The sequence below is a fragment of the Alexandromys fortis genome, unplaced genomic scaffold (assembly GCF_014885135.2).
Source record: "Alexandromys fortis isolate MF-2015 unplaced genomic scaffold, M_Fortis_MF-2015_v1.1 scaffold_149, whole genome shotgun sequence".
NCBI classification, from domain to species: Eukaryota; Metazoa; Chordata; class Mammalia; order Rodentia; family Cricetidae; genus Alexandromys; species Alexandromys fortis.
In genome coordinates, this window is record NW_026068025.1 from 247,151 (window position 1) to 261,707 (window position 14,557).

The following is a 14,557-nucleotide window of genomic DNA, read 5'->3' on the forward strand; positions in this document are numbered from 1 at the left end:
CCCCTACCTGCCGTGGAAACGGCTGATGTCCTGCACATTACGAAAGATGACTGTCTTCTGGCTGGCCACCGCTGTAGGCACGCGGGGAGATAGGTCCAGGTGCTTCATGTGGTGGCTCTCCAGGAACTGCAGCTCGCCCACAAAAGCCTGCTCTGAGTTCAGCAACTCCTGGATGACAGAGCTGGCAGGAGGAGAAGCCATTATGGGGCGCTTGGGGCCTCCAGTAGCCACAGGCTCCTACCCCCGTCAAGGCCCTGGGAACGGCACGGTTACGGGAAAGCCGACTCTCTCGAAGCCCCTGTTCTCTCAACTGCCAAATTCGGGCACTTCTTGCTACCAGAACCCCTCTGTCAACTTTCAGAGAGGAAATGAGGGGTACCGGGAGGAACCACTCTTCCACATGACTGCCGCACCCCCCACAGAAGTAATCTGGCATAGCCCATGAGAGGCCAGCTGTGGGAATCAGCATCAAACTGGTGCCCACTCTGTTCCCAACCTCCACCCATCCCCATGTAGAGTTGGCATTCATAGGCCCCCATAAAATGGTTAGAACTCCATTTGGACCCTAAAAGAGGCAGGCAACAGGTCTCCTTGGGCAGTGGGCCCGCCAGGGAAGGCTCCACAGAAACTCACCTCAGTCTCGCTCTGTACTCATCCTCAGACACGGCCTCCCCGGGGAACTCGGGGGCCTCAGTGGGCCCCCACTCAGGAGACAGCTGGTGAGAAAGAGGTGTCTATCAGAGACGGGCTGGGCCCTGGCTCCAAAGGGGAACGACAATGCCAGAGTCCTCTGGGCCGGTGACCTGAAGACCCTCTTCCCTGAGTTTCCCAGCCAAATACCTTGAGTCTCTTGTCCAGGTAGGCAGGCGACACCCAGCCCTGCCTAGAAGGACTGGATTTGGTGGGCTTGGTGCGTACAAGCCAGCGCAGAGGATGGGCCGAATCAAGGACCTCCACATACTGGCCTTCTCTCAGAATGATGGCATCCTGCTCCGCCCCCAGGGGCAGGTAGTCAGCTGTGACCACGTAGATGTCAAAGATCTGATTGGGCAGAGAGAGGAAATGAGTTGGGGGGGGGGTCGGTTTGGCAGACCCAGCCTATCAGTACCCTGGTAGCCACCAGAGAAGGGAAGATGGGAAGTCTCCCAAAACCCTGGGGAAGAGGCTGAGTCAGGAGTCCCAAGAAAGTATCAGCCAAACCTGTTAAGTCCCAGAACGCAGGACAGGAATCTTGGGGACATTTAGTGCAGTTCCCAATCCCACACAAACGGCAGGAATGTGGATGCTCTCCCTTGTCTTCCCCCGAAAGAAAGCACTGCACCCGCAGGGTCTCTAGCTGGGGCTGCCTATACTACTTGTTCACATCCTACTACCTGTACGCCTGCTGCCTGGGACCTAACGGGGTGCCTGCTACACCAGAGGGAGAGGGGCGTGGGAGGAGGAAAGGGAGCAGGGCAGGGGAGAAGGCGAGAGGAGGCCTCAGGAGAAGCAGTCTTCAGGGATCCCTGGGGAATGGACACAGTACCTCACCAGTTCCTGCCCTCAAGCCAGGAATGCATTTCCTGAGGGCCTATGGTGCACTCGCTTTCCAAGACCTCCTCCCTGGGATCCTGCCCCTGTACCTCTTCATCCCTATACCTTCCCTCCAAGAGTACCCTCCCCAGAATATTCTCCAAGGGTCCTGACCCACCAACCTCACCACGCGAGTCCCCATCCTCTGACTCTGAGGATGACTCCTGAACACTGGAGGAAGGACGAGACCGGCCGTGCCGAGGAGAGGCAGATGGCGTCTTAGACTCCTCATCACTGTCACCGCCAGGCACCTGGAGCTTGGCTGGATGGGCACAAGGGTGGTGATGCCCCCCAATAGCCACTTTCTAGATCATGGAGGCAGGAGAGCCTCCGCCCCTGCTTGAGAGCACTGGGCCCCACCGCTCCCTTAGGACACGCACTAGTGCCTCACCCTGTGAAATCTTGGCCGATACCATCTCGGTGATCTGTGAGGTGAGCTTCTGCAGGAACTCTTCTGTGCCCACCTCAGCAAGGGACAGGTGACCGTGGGCCTCGTCAGCCACCAGGGACTCCCCTGGAGTGGCAAAAGTGACCCTTAATCAACCATCCTCCCCCGGTGTCTACTGAGTACCCCCTACACTCCACAGGCTCAGTTTTAGCCCTGAGGGATGCCAGGCACACGAGACCAGGCTTCCTATGGTGCTGGGGTCTGAAAAGGAGACTAGCCTCTAGGACAGGGGTGTTGAGGCCGGCCCTTGACAGAAGGCTTGCTGTGGTCTGAGCCAATATGTAGCCAATGTGGTTGAGAAGAAAGGCAAACAAGTCCAGACAGAGAGGACACAGTAGGTGCAGCTGAGAGACACTAGGGGTGGCTGAGGATTAGCAGGGTACCCACTGGGCAGTCAAAAAACAGCCAATCGGGGAGTGGACAACATAGCCAGGATCCAGACAGTTACTAGGGACAGTAGGCACAGTTAAACGGCAGGTAGCTTATGGACAGTGGATATACTGGCCGCAGGTGGCCAGCATGGCTACAGGGTAGAGGGTGAACAGAGAGGACGAAGCTGCAGAGGTTTCAGAGTTTGGCTATCAGGCTGTGAAGGACCTGGAGTATGGCCCATGCCACCTCTGCTCTTGTTGCCTGGCTTGCTGGCCTCCACAGCCCATTGGATGTGAGCTCTGCATCTAGATTAGGCTTCCCTTGGGATCTCATAGGCTCCCAGATCTACAGAGGTCATAGATGGCTCTGACTCCAACCAAAGCTCAGTCCACAGGAGACCACTGACCCAGCACCATTGCCAGCGGCGTCCCTTTCACCTGGCCTGGCTCGGGGAGAAGAGACCTTAGAGTGCCCATCCCACCTGTACCTTTCCTTTGCCCGGCGAGATCAGCAAAACCTGCAGATTCCGCCATCTGGGCTGAGATAGTTTGGCTTGTCCTGTGGAGACAGGAGCATCCTGAGAGGCCTGAGGTAGGAGCTACCACCGTCTCCCACCTTCCACTGTTGGTCTAGGACACCAGTCATCATCTCCACATCAGAGGGCCCCTGGGAGACCCTCATTCTCTGCTGGGGAAACTGAGGCATGGTAAGAAACAGGGGGTGGCCCAAGTGCACACCCTGTGCAGGCCAGAACTGGTCTATCGGCAGGACAGGGCGATCTCCACCAGCATAGCTGTTCTGTTCCCAGTTCCCAGACCTATTCTGCAATCTTGGCCCTGGGGCCTTGGACAGCATCCACTCACCCTTGCAAGAAGGAAGAAATGAGGGCCTCTTTTACTCTCTCCTGATCTTCCTCCTTGGCCACTGTCAAGAGAGCAGAGAGCCATCAGCATGAAGTCCTGGACTCTGAAGTTTCAGGTTCAGACATACTCAGGACATTTGAGCTGCTCCAGGAACCTAGACTCTGTTCTCCGAGCCCTGAGCAGGCACTTTTCTGAAATGGTACTGTCCTGCTCCTGACCAAGGTCACCTCAATGGTAACCACGAACATACGAACATGAGTCTACCCTCAGAATGCCAGCCCACAGGGGACTGAGCAAGGCTCTGGAGCAGAGAACTCAGCTCACCCTAGAGACCTGTCCCCACATACAGAGCAGGGCGAGTGCTAGACCTGAGAGACTCTGAAACCCCACACCAAACGCCCCTGCACCCGTGAGGCTGGACGTGCTCTGGAGGTGTCCTGATACCATAGAAGGATGAGAAATACAAATGCTGAACATCCACATGTGCTAAGAAGTCCGTGAACCTGCACTGCCCAGCTCTGGGTCCCCTCCCATTCATATGTACCTGCCTTCCCCCTGACCCTTCCTTCACTCACAGCCAGAGACGTGCAGGCTGGCAGAGCAGAGCGCCTGGCCGGCAGCGTTGGTAGCAATGCACGTGTAGGTGCCCTGGTGCTTTCGGCCCACGTCCAGCAAGACCAGGCTATGCTGCTTGGCAGAGCTGGCCATGGTGTAGCCAGGGGTTTCGGGGCCAATCCACAGCACTCCCTTCTCTGCCTCCTCCTTGAGCCAATGCACAGTGGGGGCTGGGTGTCCTGAGGGACAGAGGGCAGTGAGTCCAGCCCTGCCAGAGACAGAACCCCACCAGGAACTGGGCCCGCCCCCAAGGACAGGCAGGATGTGGCTGTCAGCCTCTCCAGGACAGCTGCCTCACCTTCCACCTTCACTGAAAAGGTGATGCTGGAGCCCCTCTTCACTTTCTTGGGGGTGAACTTTTCCAGGATCCGGGGTGGCACCAGCCGCTCGTGCACATCTGGAATGACACAGCCAACTTATGAGGATCCCCTGCCATAAAAGAAACCCACCTCACCCCAGTATGCTAATCCCAGAGGATGCCCTGAAACCTATGTGCACTGACCATCCACACTTCCACAACAGCCAGCCCCAGGTCCATCCATTCTGGCTTCCTGCCCAGGGTCTACCACCCTCTCGTGCCCATCTGGGGCTATCTCACCTGATGCTGGCTTCTCTTCTGGTTCACTGGGACCTGAAAACACAGAAAGAGTCAGACACTGAGCTCTCATAGGTGCTCTGATCCCATACATGGTGCTGAGCTGCCCTGGTAGCTCCACTCCCAGGGCAAAGATACCCAAACCTCTTGAAACCTTAGTCAGAGAGCTGTGGGAGTCACCACTCAGCATGACAATGGCCAAGGGACACACAGACCTGATAACATACTGCTACCATTCTTGTTACCCCCAGCCTCCCCAGACCTGTGGCCTTGATCTGCAACAAATGCATGGGCACAGAAACAACCCAGCATCTTGGGAAACTGCATTTTCCAAGATCTGGCATAAGAGGCCACAGGTAGCACTGCGTCCCTCCTATCAGGATAGGTTTGGTTCAAGTTTGGAATTCACTTCCCATGTTCAGGAAGAAGGAGCCTCAAGGCTGTTCCTTGTAGGGCTGACTTCTGGCCACCCGAGTCTCTGCTCACTGGAGCAATGACCTCAGAGCCTTGGACCCAACTCTGATAGGGTAGCGGGTCAGCTCTGTCCAGTCCTTCGGGGAACCCACCTCGGACTTGCAGCCAGGCCGATGAATAGGCCGCACCTACGGCATTGCTGATGTAGACTGCATACTGGCCTCTGTCCTCCAGGGTGACCGAGACAATCTCCAGGGTATGCAGGGTCTTTTTGTCAGTCATGCGGATGTGGGCAGATGTGGTCAGAGGCTGGCCATCTTTGAACCAGTACAGTTTGGGGGCTGGATAGCCTGGGGGCGCAAAGGCAGGTGGTTGTGATGACGGGAGACCCTGAGCAGAGGTCCCTCAGAGACCAAAGGGTGCTGGCCTCCTTATGCAGAAAGGACACACACATGACCAGCCATGCTGTCTGGGGTCCCCTCCCAACTGTGGCCAGTAAGACTTGGTCTCTGTTAAGTGAGGCAGTGCCACTTCCTCCTCACCTTTCACCTTGAGCTGGAATTTGGCCAAGCGTGTGCCAGGGGCCACCTGGAGGTCTTTCAGCTCCTCCAACACCTGGGGAAGCTGCCCCTCATCAGACTCGGTCCCCTCTTGCTCCCGGCTGTTAGGAAGGACAAACAAGGGAGCGCCCATTAAGCAACAAGTCAGAAGGTTCAAAGCAGGAGGGTCCCGGGAGTGATGTCAGACACAGAGGGAACCTGAAGCTTCCTGAACTGAGCGACAGAGGAAGCAGAGCCACCAGGGCCTGGTGGAAGTCCCCAAGATTTGACTTGTCAATCCAAGGACCCTAACCCCCTGCCCCAGGCAGCAGCGCATGGCTGCCTCCTCGGAGATCCTGAGACCCCACCTGGACAGGTATCCCTGGGCGCTGAAGTACGATGAGGTCTCAGTAGCATCTGCTGCGGTGTCATAGTCTGTGCTGGTCACTGGGGAAGAAAGCATGACTCAGGGACAGGCCTAAAGCACAGTGCGCCAGGGCCCCCTTGGTTGTGTGAGGCTCTGACCGAGCAACCCTGCAGGGAGCTACCGTACTCAGCTTGGAGAAGGGCAACAGCTGCGCGTACCCTCCCATGCCCGGGCCAACACTTCCAGGCTCTAACTAACTGCAGGCTTCTTTGACCCAACAAACTATAGACATCACACAATTTGCCGTCTCCATGAGTTACAACAGCACAAGCAAGACCTCCAGTTCCATCTTACAATACCATGAGGGGTTAAAGAAATACTGGCTTCAGCCAGGAGATGGTGGCACACGCCTTTAATCCCAGCACTCGGGAGGCAGAGGCAGGCAGATCTCTGTGAGTTCGAGACCAGCCTGGTCTACAGAGCTAGTGCCAGGACAGGCTCCAAAGCCACAAAGAAACCCTGTCTCAAAAAACCAAAAAAAAAAAAAGAAAGAAAGAAAGAAAGAAAGAAAGAAAGAAAGAAAGAAAGAAAGAAAGAAAGAAAGAAAAAAGAAATACTGGCTTCAAAACCAATAAGCCGCGGACTTCCCGGCCAGGATATAGGAAGAGAGACTAGATTGATTTTTCTGCGGTTATGCTGTTACACATCCAGTGTTTGTGTCCCACAGAAATGATGTTAAAACATTAATGTTGGCCAGACAGCTCGGCAGGTAAAGGTGCTTGCATGGAGCCTAACAACCTGAGTTCAATCCTTGGAACCCACATGGTGGGAGGAGAGAATCAACACTCAGAAATTGTCCTCTGAACGCCATACAAGTGTCATGGCACACACGCAGATGCACACATATGTACACATGCACACACACACACACAATGTAAAAAAATAACCAAAGTGGTATTAGTATTAGGAGGCAGGGTCTTTGGGGGTTGTTTAGACCTCACCCAGGCCACCCGGGAGACAGCCAACTCATTCCCGCACTCACGCTCTACACGAAGCTCAGCCTTGGTGGAGGAGACTCCCACGCTGTTCTCTGCCAGGCAGCGGTAGACACCCATGTCTGCTGGCACCACAGCCATGATGATGAGCTGGTGACCACCCTGTTGGTCCTCGTTGATCATGTAATGGTCGTCCTCCTCCAGCAGCTTCCCGTCCTTGAACCAGCGCACGCTGGGCACAGGCTGGCCTGTTACCACGCAGTCAAAGCTTACAGGGTATCCATCCTGCACTTCTTGGTTCTGCAGCTCGGTCAGGAACACTGGGGCTAGCACAGGCAGGTAGAGGGTACAGAGAGTTAACACTGGAATGCCCATGCATGCAGATGCCACGCCCATGCAGGCGGGTGGTGTGTGACACAGCAGGGTTTCCTAGAAGAGGTTCCCTAAACTCCACAGCTAGACACCCTGAGCTTCTCTCTCCATCCTTCTCTTAGAAGTTTCTTTTGGTTCCCAGTGAGGCAGAGGAGTGCAGGCAGAAAGAATTCACAGGCTTGAAGTTTAAACCTCAGGTACCACAAACTAGGGAGAAGTCTCGAGACACAGCACTGAGGGTCATTCATTATAACCTCCTGGTGGCCTGGGAGAGACTCAAGTGCACGGTGAGGTTGTCTTACTTCCAGTACTTGACACAGAAACTACCATACGGAATGGACCTCAACACACACTGCTAGTGAAAGACAAAACTGAGGTTCACAATCAACTGTCTAACCTCAAAGTTGGGGCTTTGCCATGTTTCCCCACAGGCTGGGGGACAACCAATCAGAGCTCCCCTCTGGTTCTGCCTCATTCAGCCCCCATCCTCTTCTCCCTCTACCCTATCTCAGGCCAAGCCACCCCCACCCCCATTCCAGGCCACTGTAGCCCATGGCTCACCAGCATCTGAAGTCTGAAGGCCAGGTGTCTTGGCTAGCGGCACCGCAGGGGTGACATTGGGCGCCACCTTGCCAATGAGCATCTCCACTCCCCGGGGTCCCTGCTCTCCCAGGCTGATCTCCACCTGGATGCCCATGGTGGCAAACATGTCTTGGAAGCAGGTGACTGCCCGGCGGGCCTCTTCAAGTACCTCAAAACGAATGCACACAAAGTTTTCATCCTCTCGGTATGTCTGCCAGTCTGCGGGCTCCTCTGATTCGGCGGGGCCTTCATCAGCACTGACAAAGAGTTCCTCCTCTGAAAGCTCAGCTGGGCTCTTGGTGCGGAAGAGCCGGTGCAGGCGCCGTGCTGCCCGCCGGAAGGCGTCGTCCAGCTCGCCTCCTGAGGAGCTCTCGGCCTCACTCTCTGTCCCACTGACCACCACGCAGGCACTGTGGCTCACGCAGCCGAACTTGGTGCTCACCTGACAGGTGTACCGGCCAGTGTCGGTGGGGCCCAGGCCAGTGACCAGCAGAGAGCAGGTGCCATCCTTGAGCTGGTCTATGTGGTAGTGCCGTCCGTCCGTCAACTCTACGCCGTCCTTCAGCCAGCAGGCCCGCATATCAGCCTTGCTGGCCACCACACACTCCAGGCGCAGCACGTCCCCAGTCTGTGCCTCTGTGTCCCCAAATGTCCGGGAGAACACAGGCCCTTCCTGCTGCTTCATCTCCTTCCGTACTTTGTAGCCCTTAAAGGCAGCCTGGATCTTCACAGCTGCCTTGTCCAGGGATGGATCCTTCAAGTCGGCTGCACTCAAGTCTCCAGGCAGTGAGTCCACAGGCACTCCTTGCTCCTGCTGCTTTTGTGGCTTCATGGAGGTGGCGACCTGGGCCCCATGCTGTGGACACAGAATGTGAGGTCAGAGCAAGGCTGGGAAATGAAGACCAATAACATTCCAGGCCCAGTACCCCTCCGGCACTCCATCTGCCTCCAGCAGAGTGGCTGCCCAGGCGCTGGCTAAACCCCTGCTTCGTCTGCTCCCCAAAGCAAATGCTCATCCTAGAAATCCCAGTATGCAGTGACCCAGATGGGGACCAACAGCACCGTGGGGAACACCAGAAAGGCCAGGCCCATCTCTTCAGGAAAAAGCTACTGTTTAGTAGGTAAGCAGGAAGGTGAAAGGTGAAGGCAAGAAAAAATAGGCAGGCAGCTGGTTATGAGGTTGAGCGGGTAGTGGGAGGATGAACGGATGGAAGGACAGTTGGGTGGATGGGTGGGGACGTAAGTCAGGAGAGAAGTAAGTGACCAGGTGAGCAAATACAGGGGTAACAAGCAAATGAACTGTGAATGAGGGGATGGTGAATGAATGGATGAGTGAGGGGAAGAACAGGTGATATAGGAGGAGTGGACCACGGAGAGATGGATGCCTGGGCAAACAGATGGGAACATAAACGGATAAGCCGGAAAAAAGTCCAGGAGGTATGGAGAGTAGATGCATGGACAGGTGGGTGGAGACAGGCCGACGGGTAGGTGACCAAACGGTTCAACAGGTGCAGGAGTGACAGATGAGTGGACAAATAGGCAGACGGATAGACAGAAGTATAGGGCGATGGTTGGATGGGTGGAGAAACCCATATACAAATGGAATGATGGTGAGTAGAGAATGAATGGATGGACAGATGGACAGATACAAGGATGGGGAGAGTGAATGACAGGTCAGTTGATGGATGTTAGGATGGTAAGACTACTATGCATGTACGGGTAGATGGTATTGAGATGGATGAATAGATGGATACGTTATGGGATTAAGGCACAGAAAAGGATGTCAATTTCTGAGACCTCCCCCAACCATCTCCTGCATGCCAACTAGGAGGCTCACCTTGCTGGCCAGGGGTGAGATCCCAGGACCCCCAGCCTTCTTGAGGTAGGTAACTAGGGAAGGGGTGCCAGCCCGGGACTCATCGTCAGAGCTGGTGTGTGAGAGATCAGCCTCTCCTGTGCGTGCTAGCTCGTCAGCTGTGGAGTAGCCCTCAGAGAGATCAGGGGCCGTCTCTTCCGCCTCCTGCCGCGGATGCTGCACGCGGCCGTCCTCCTCGGGCAGTTCACTGATGGAGTCCAGTGTGGGCTCCCGACTCATGCGGCGCTTCCGGGCAAGGGCCTCCCAAAGCAGATGCAGGTCACCCTCTTGGGCTGCCTCGGGGGGCAGGCTGGGCTGTGTGGGGACCTCATCCCCAGAGGTCGTGACCACTGAGGAAGGCAATAGGGCAGTCAGTGGGTGAAGTCAGACAGAGCTGCAGCCTCACACCTGCCTTTGCTGCTGGATCGGGTACGGCCTGTATGTGGTCTTCTGGACCTCTGCTCTCCAGATTGCACCAGGAAACTTATCTGTTCTGAGATGCTCCAAGGCTCAGCACCCCACCCTCACCCTCACTTTCGCTCCCCTTCAGTCTGCCCCTTGCCAGGGGCACACAGTCACTCAACCAGGACAGGGAATCACTCAGCAAAATAAAATTAGATGTATTTCCACCTGTTCAGCCCTGCTGCTGGTACAGATGCCCAGGCTCGCAGGGACATTAGCACCGCACAGAGAGGATATGCTCACTATGGGGCAGACTCAGCACGCGAGAGGAGACCCCAGTACAGCATGTGGCTCAGAAGACAGTGTGTGGAGGGAATATGCATAACACAGAGGGGCTCTGGGAAGGAGGGCTGATAAGGGATAGACTCAGCACCAATGGAAGGTCTGGGAGCATGGGACAAGGGACAGGAGACTCAGTGTGGGTAGGACCTCAGGCACAGGGAAGCGGGAGAAGGTCAAAGTGCCTGGTGCAGCGGGAGCCTCTCGAGGATGATGCTAAGAGCAGGGGTGGGCCAGGGTGCAGACAGGATCGGAGTGTGGGAGTGCCTTGGAAGGCAGAGCAGACTGAGAAGAGACTACAAGGAGCTTCAGAAGAGGTCTCAGAACTCCTGTGGGCAGGAGTCCCAGAACTTGAGAAATCCACCACCAGTCCTACTCGGGGACAGGAGGCTGGCCTACAGCACAGTTCAATCACATGAGACCTGCCTCGCCTGGCCAAGCCTTGGTTTCTCTGCACATCTCATGGAGTCTTGGGAAGGATTCAGCCTTGTGTCCAGAGCACATCAAGAAGAAAATTCAAATCAACTCTTCCCCACTCCCACAGGATCCAACCCCAGAGCTCAGACTCACCATTAAAAGTGGCTGTCCCTGAGGAGGGCGGGCCCCGGGTGGGACAACAGCGGTACTCCCCTTGGTCTTCTGTCCTAAACCCCTTGATCACTAGCATCTGCCGCCGTCCCTGAGAGAGGACCTCAAAGTGTCCACTGGGCTGGATGCGCTCTGTTCCCTTGTGCCAGATGACCTCACCAGCCTCAGCCGCAACTTCCAACTCCAGACACACGTCCTCACCAACCACTGCCTGACGTGTCTCTGGGGCTGAGGCTGGGGTTGGGGTTGGGGCTGAGGTTGGGGTTGGGGCCGGAGTTGGAGCTGGGACTTGGGCTGAGGTTGGGGCTGGGGTTGGGGCTGGTTCCGTTGGCTCTGCTGAAGAAAAAAAAAAGAGTGTTCACAGAAGATAAGCCACATCAGCCACGATGGATTCCAGGGTCACCGGCCAACCCAAAAGAGCTCCCTCCCTTCAGCTCATGCAGCTGGGCATTCTTGTGGACTGAGAGCAGTAACTCACCTAGCTTGACCATCTGGGGCAAATGTACAGGTTCCCCAGCACCTGCAGGACCTACAGCTGCCACTCGGAAGCGGTAGGTCTCGCCGGGGACCAGGCCATCCACCACACACTCTGGCCCAGGCACCAGCTCATGGCACAGCTTCCACTGGCCTGTGGACGCCTCCTTCATCTCCACACGATAACCACACAGACCACCGCCACCATCGCTCATGGGAGCCACCCAGGACAGGGTCACAGAATGGCCACTACGGCCCACCACCTCAGCATCTTCAGGGGGGTCAGGGAGCGCTGTGTGGAAGAGAGCAGGTTAGCACACACACTGGAACCTGAAGTCCTTCCGGAAGTCACTGAGGTCCAATACTAAACATGGCATATACTTCGGGGTAGACTCCCTTATGAGTCCTGTCAGACCCTGAACCCAGTGGTCCAGACCGCTTTGGGGAGCAAGGGAAGCTGGTGAAGCCTCGATGGGGTTGTGTTTGTGCATCTTGGCACCCACTACTAAGGGCAGGCACTGGGACTGGAGGATCTCACTTCTCTTAATCCTTCCCCCAAGAGCTGGGGTTAGATATACACTAGGCAAAGAGAGAGGCTAGAAAAGACTCTCAAGGAGCCTCAGAGGGTGTTCCTGGACCTGCAACAGGAGCTACTGCAGCCACTATCCACAGGCTCGTAGGGTCTAATGGAACTGCACAGAAGCCAGCTCTGAATGGTCACTAAGTCGGGGGGAGGGATCAGGTGTGCCCCAGACCCAAACCGGAGGGGAGGGACCTCTGCCACCCACTCACCCAACACAGAGAGGCGTGCAGAGGCCACGGCATCACGTGCTGCAAATGTGACCTCTCCTGCGTGTTGGGGTTGGGCGTTGCTCAGCATCAAGGCATGGTGGCTGCCATCTGCGGTGACCGTCCAGTCGGTGTCGTCGGGTTGGACGGCAGCCCCGTTGATGTACCACGTGGCCTCGCCCACAGGCACCGCCTCACTGAGCGTGCACGTGAAGGAGGCCTGCATGCCAGCTCTCACAGATGCATCCTGTGGGGGCTCCAGGACCTCCAAACGCCAGCCTGTGGGGAGCAGGATGGGTGAGCATTGGCAGGAGGGGTGACCCGGAAGGGAAATGCAAGGCCTCTGGCTACTCCTCAAGTTGGAGGTGTCTCAGACTGATCCACCTGATTCTCCTGGCCCAAAAATGCCTCCTGTTGGGGAATCCGGGAGGACAACAGCCCTCACCTGCAGTCCCAGTCCCATTGCTCTGGTGGCCACCAGGGCCCCAGAGATTTCAAGGAGGGCTGGTAGGAGGGTGTCTCCTGTTTCCTATGCCACTCCCTAGCCCAGTGCCCCTAAGTCCCTGTAGACCAAGGAGGTCTAGCCTATGAGAAGAGTCTGGAGAGCTGACACCTGACTCCCCCAGGCAGGTAGAGCCTGTCGTCTTTCTCAAAGGAGTCTCCACTCCTGAGGAGCAGCAATAGAATCTCAACCTGGAAATGACTCTCCCACCTGTGGCCCCCATCCCAGACCCAAGTCCTTCCATCCTACAGAGTTCCACTGAGATAGCGGCCCCGTGGAAGGAACTCAAATCTAACATCTTTCCTGTCCTGCACAGGCTTCGATGGTGAGATCTCAGAGAATACCACCTTCTAAGACGACCCCTTCACTACCACCTCTGCCTGCAGCTCATCTACCCAACCACACCCTCCCTCAGCACCTCTCACGGTGAGGAATGCAGATGTGACCACGTCCCCCGCCAGGAAAGTCACTCGGCAGCTGTCCTGTGGCTTCAGGTTTTTGAGCAACAGCAGGTGCCGCAGGCCATTCTCAAAGTAGACCACCTCTGTGTTTTCCGAGGTGTGGACAGGCTCATCATCTAACAGCCAGGTGTGGGCGGCCACCTCGGGCTGGGACAGCTGGCATTCAAAGAGGGCTTCGCCGCCCTCCAGCGCATCCACATTCTCCAGGCCACGCACCACTGTGTTCTTAGCTGCGAACAAAGCGGGGCTCAGGGTTTTTTTTTTTTTGGACCTCCAATAATTTTTCACTACTGTCTCTTGCAAGAGCCCTCCAAAACTATAGCAGGCTAAAGAGAACAGGACCGACCCCAGCAGCGACTGTAAAGGGTGGCACTCAGGGTCCACTGGAGGAGGTGTGGTTTCCCAGCCCCACCCACCCCATCACCCTCTCCAGAGGCTTCACATCAGTGGGCACAACCCGTGTCTCACAGATGAGAAACGCCATAGGTATTCACAGACCAGAAGCTCACAAGCCCAGACTCAAGCCCACTGGAGATACAGATCTGTGCCCTTTCCCACCATGGTGCCTAAAGCCTCAGGGTGTGGGCTACACCCTTTCCTCAAGACCCCCACCCAGCCCTGCTAGACTTGTCCTGGTGCCTGGGATGCTATCTTCAAATCGGTGTCAACTGGAGACCTCCCAAGTCCATACCCCCCCTTATCCCCTCTTTCCAGTTATATTAGTCACTGTTTCTCATAGAAGCCACAAGCCGAGACTGTGTCCTAACCTAGCTATTATATCTCTGCATTGCACCCACATGGGTGTTCTCACTATATAGGTCACCTGCGTTGCAAGGCTAGCGGCCACTGCCTGCCTCTCTACAGTGATCATGCTAGGCCTGCCTGCCAGGTGGCCTCACCTTGCACTTGGAGCAGTGCCACAACTCGAGTGCCTGCGGCCTCACAAGAATAGATGCCGCTGTCACAGGGCAGGGCTGGCCTGAGGGTCAGCCTGGCTACGGTCCAGTCCTGCTCTATGATGACACGGTTCCCATCTGCGCACACCTCCCGCTCGTTCATCTTCCACGTGGCCTGCACGGGCCGCGAGTACTGGCAGAGGAGCTCAGCAGAGCCACCCTCCTCCACCACCAGGTCCTGCATGGCACTCACCACCTCCACTGTGGGATCTGTCGGCCAACATCCCAGACAAGCATCAGCCCCTGGGACAGTGCCACCATGGCCCACCCACCTTCTGCTGTCCATGTTAGTTGCTTCAGCGGCTGCAAGCATGGAGCTGTGGTGGGCAATGGCTTAGCAATAGGTGCCTGGCATGTGGCCAGGAAGGGGACCCATCATAGCTGCCCTACACATCAGACATGCCTCATTGCACCCTGGCAGATGACAACGCCAAGGCAGAAGACAATGTCAGTCTAG

General features: G+C 56.3%; 1 protein-coding gene across 1 annotated transcript in view; it reads right to left on the reverse strand.

Annotated features, from left to right (window-relative positions):
* The window catches only part of Obscn (obscurin, cytoskeletal calmodulin and titin-interacting RhoGEF), a 140,684-nt gene that overhangs the window by 32,699 nt on the left and 93,428 nt on the right, over nucleotides 1-14,557 (reverse strand). Inside the window, 20 exon segments of the mRNA XM_050163756.1 lie at nucleotides 8-181; nucleotides 634-716; nucleotides 841-1,041; nucleotides 1,695-1,834; nucleotides 1,964-2,086; nucleotides 2,880-2,950; nucleotides 3,256-3,316; nucleotides 3,831-4,049; nucleotides 4,169-4,267; nucleotides 4,469-4,501; nucleotides 5,032-5,229; nucleotides 5,422-5,540; nucleotides 5,787-5,865; nucleotides 6,828-7,106; nucleotides 7,714-8,590; nucleotides 9,572-9,939; nucleotides 10,901-11,254; nucleotides 11,397-11,684; nucleotides 12,185-12,460; nucleotides 13,102-13,374. Of these exon segments, the coding sequence (XP_050019713.1) occupies nucleotides 8-181; nucleotides 634-716; nucleotides 841-1,041; nucleotides 1,695-1,834; nucleotides 1,964-2,086; nucleotides 2,880-2,950; nucleotides 3,256-3,316; nucleotides 3,831-4,049; nucleotides 4,169-4,267; nucleotides 4,469-4,501; nucleotides 5,032-5,229; nucleotides 5,422-5,540; nucleotides 5,787-5,865; nucleotides 6,828-7,106; nucleotides 7,714-8,590; nucleotides 9,572-9,939; nucleotides 10,901-11,254; nucleotides 11,397-11,684; nucleotides 12,185-12,460; nucleotides 13,102-13,374 (4,315 nt within the window).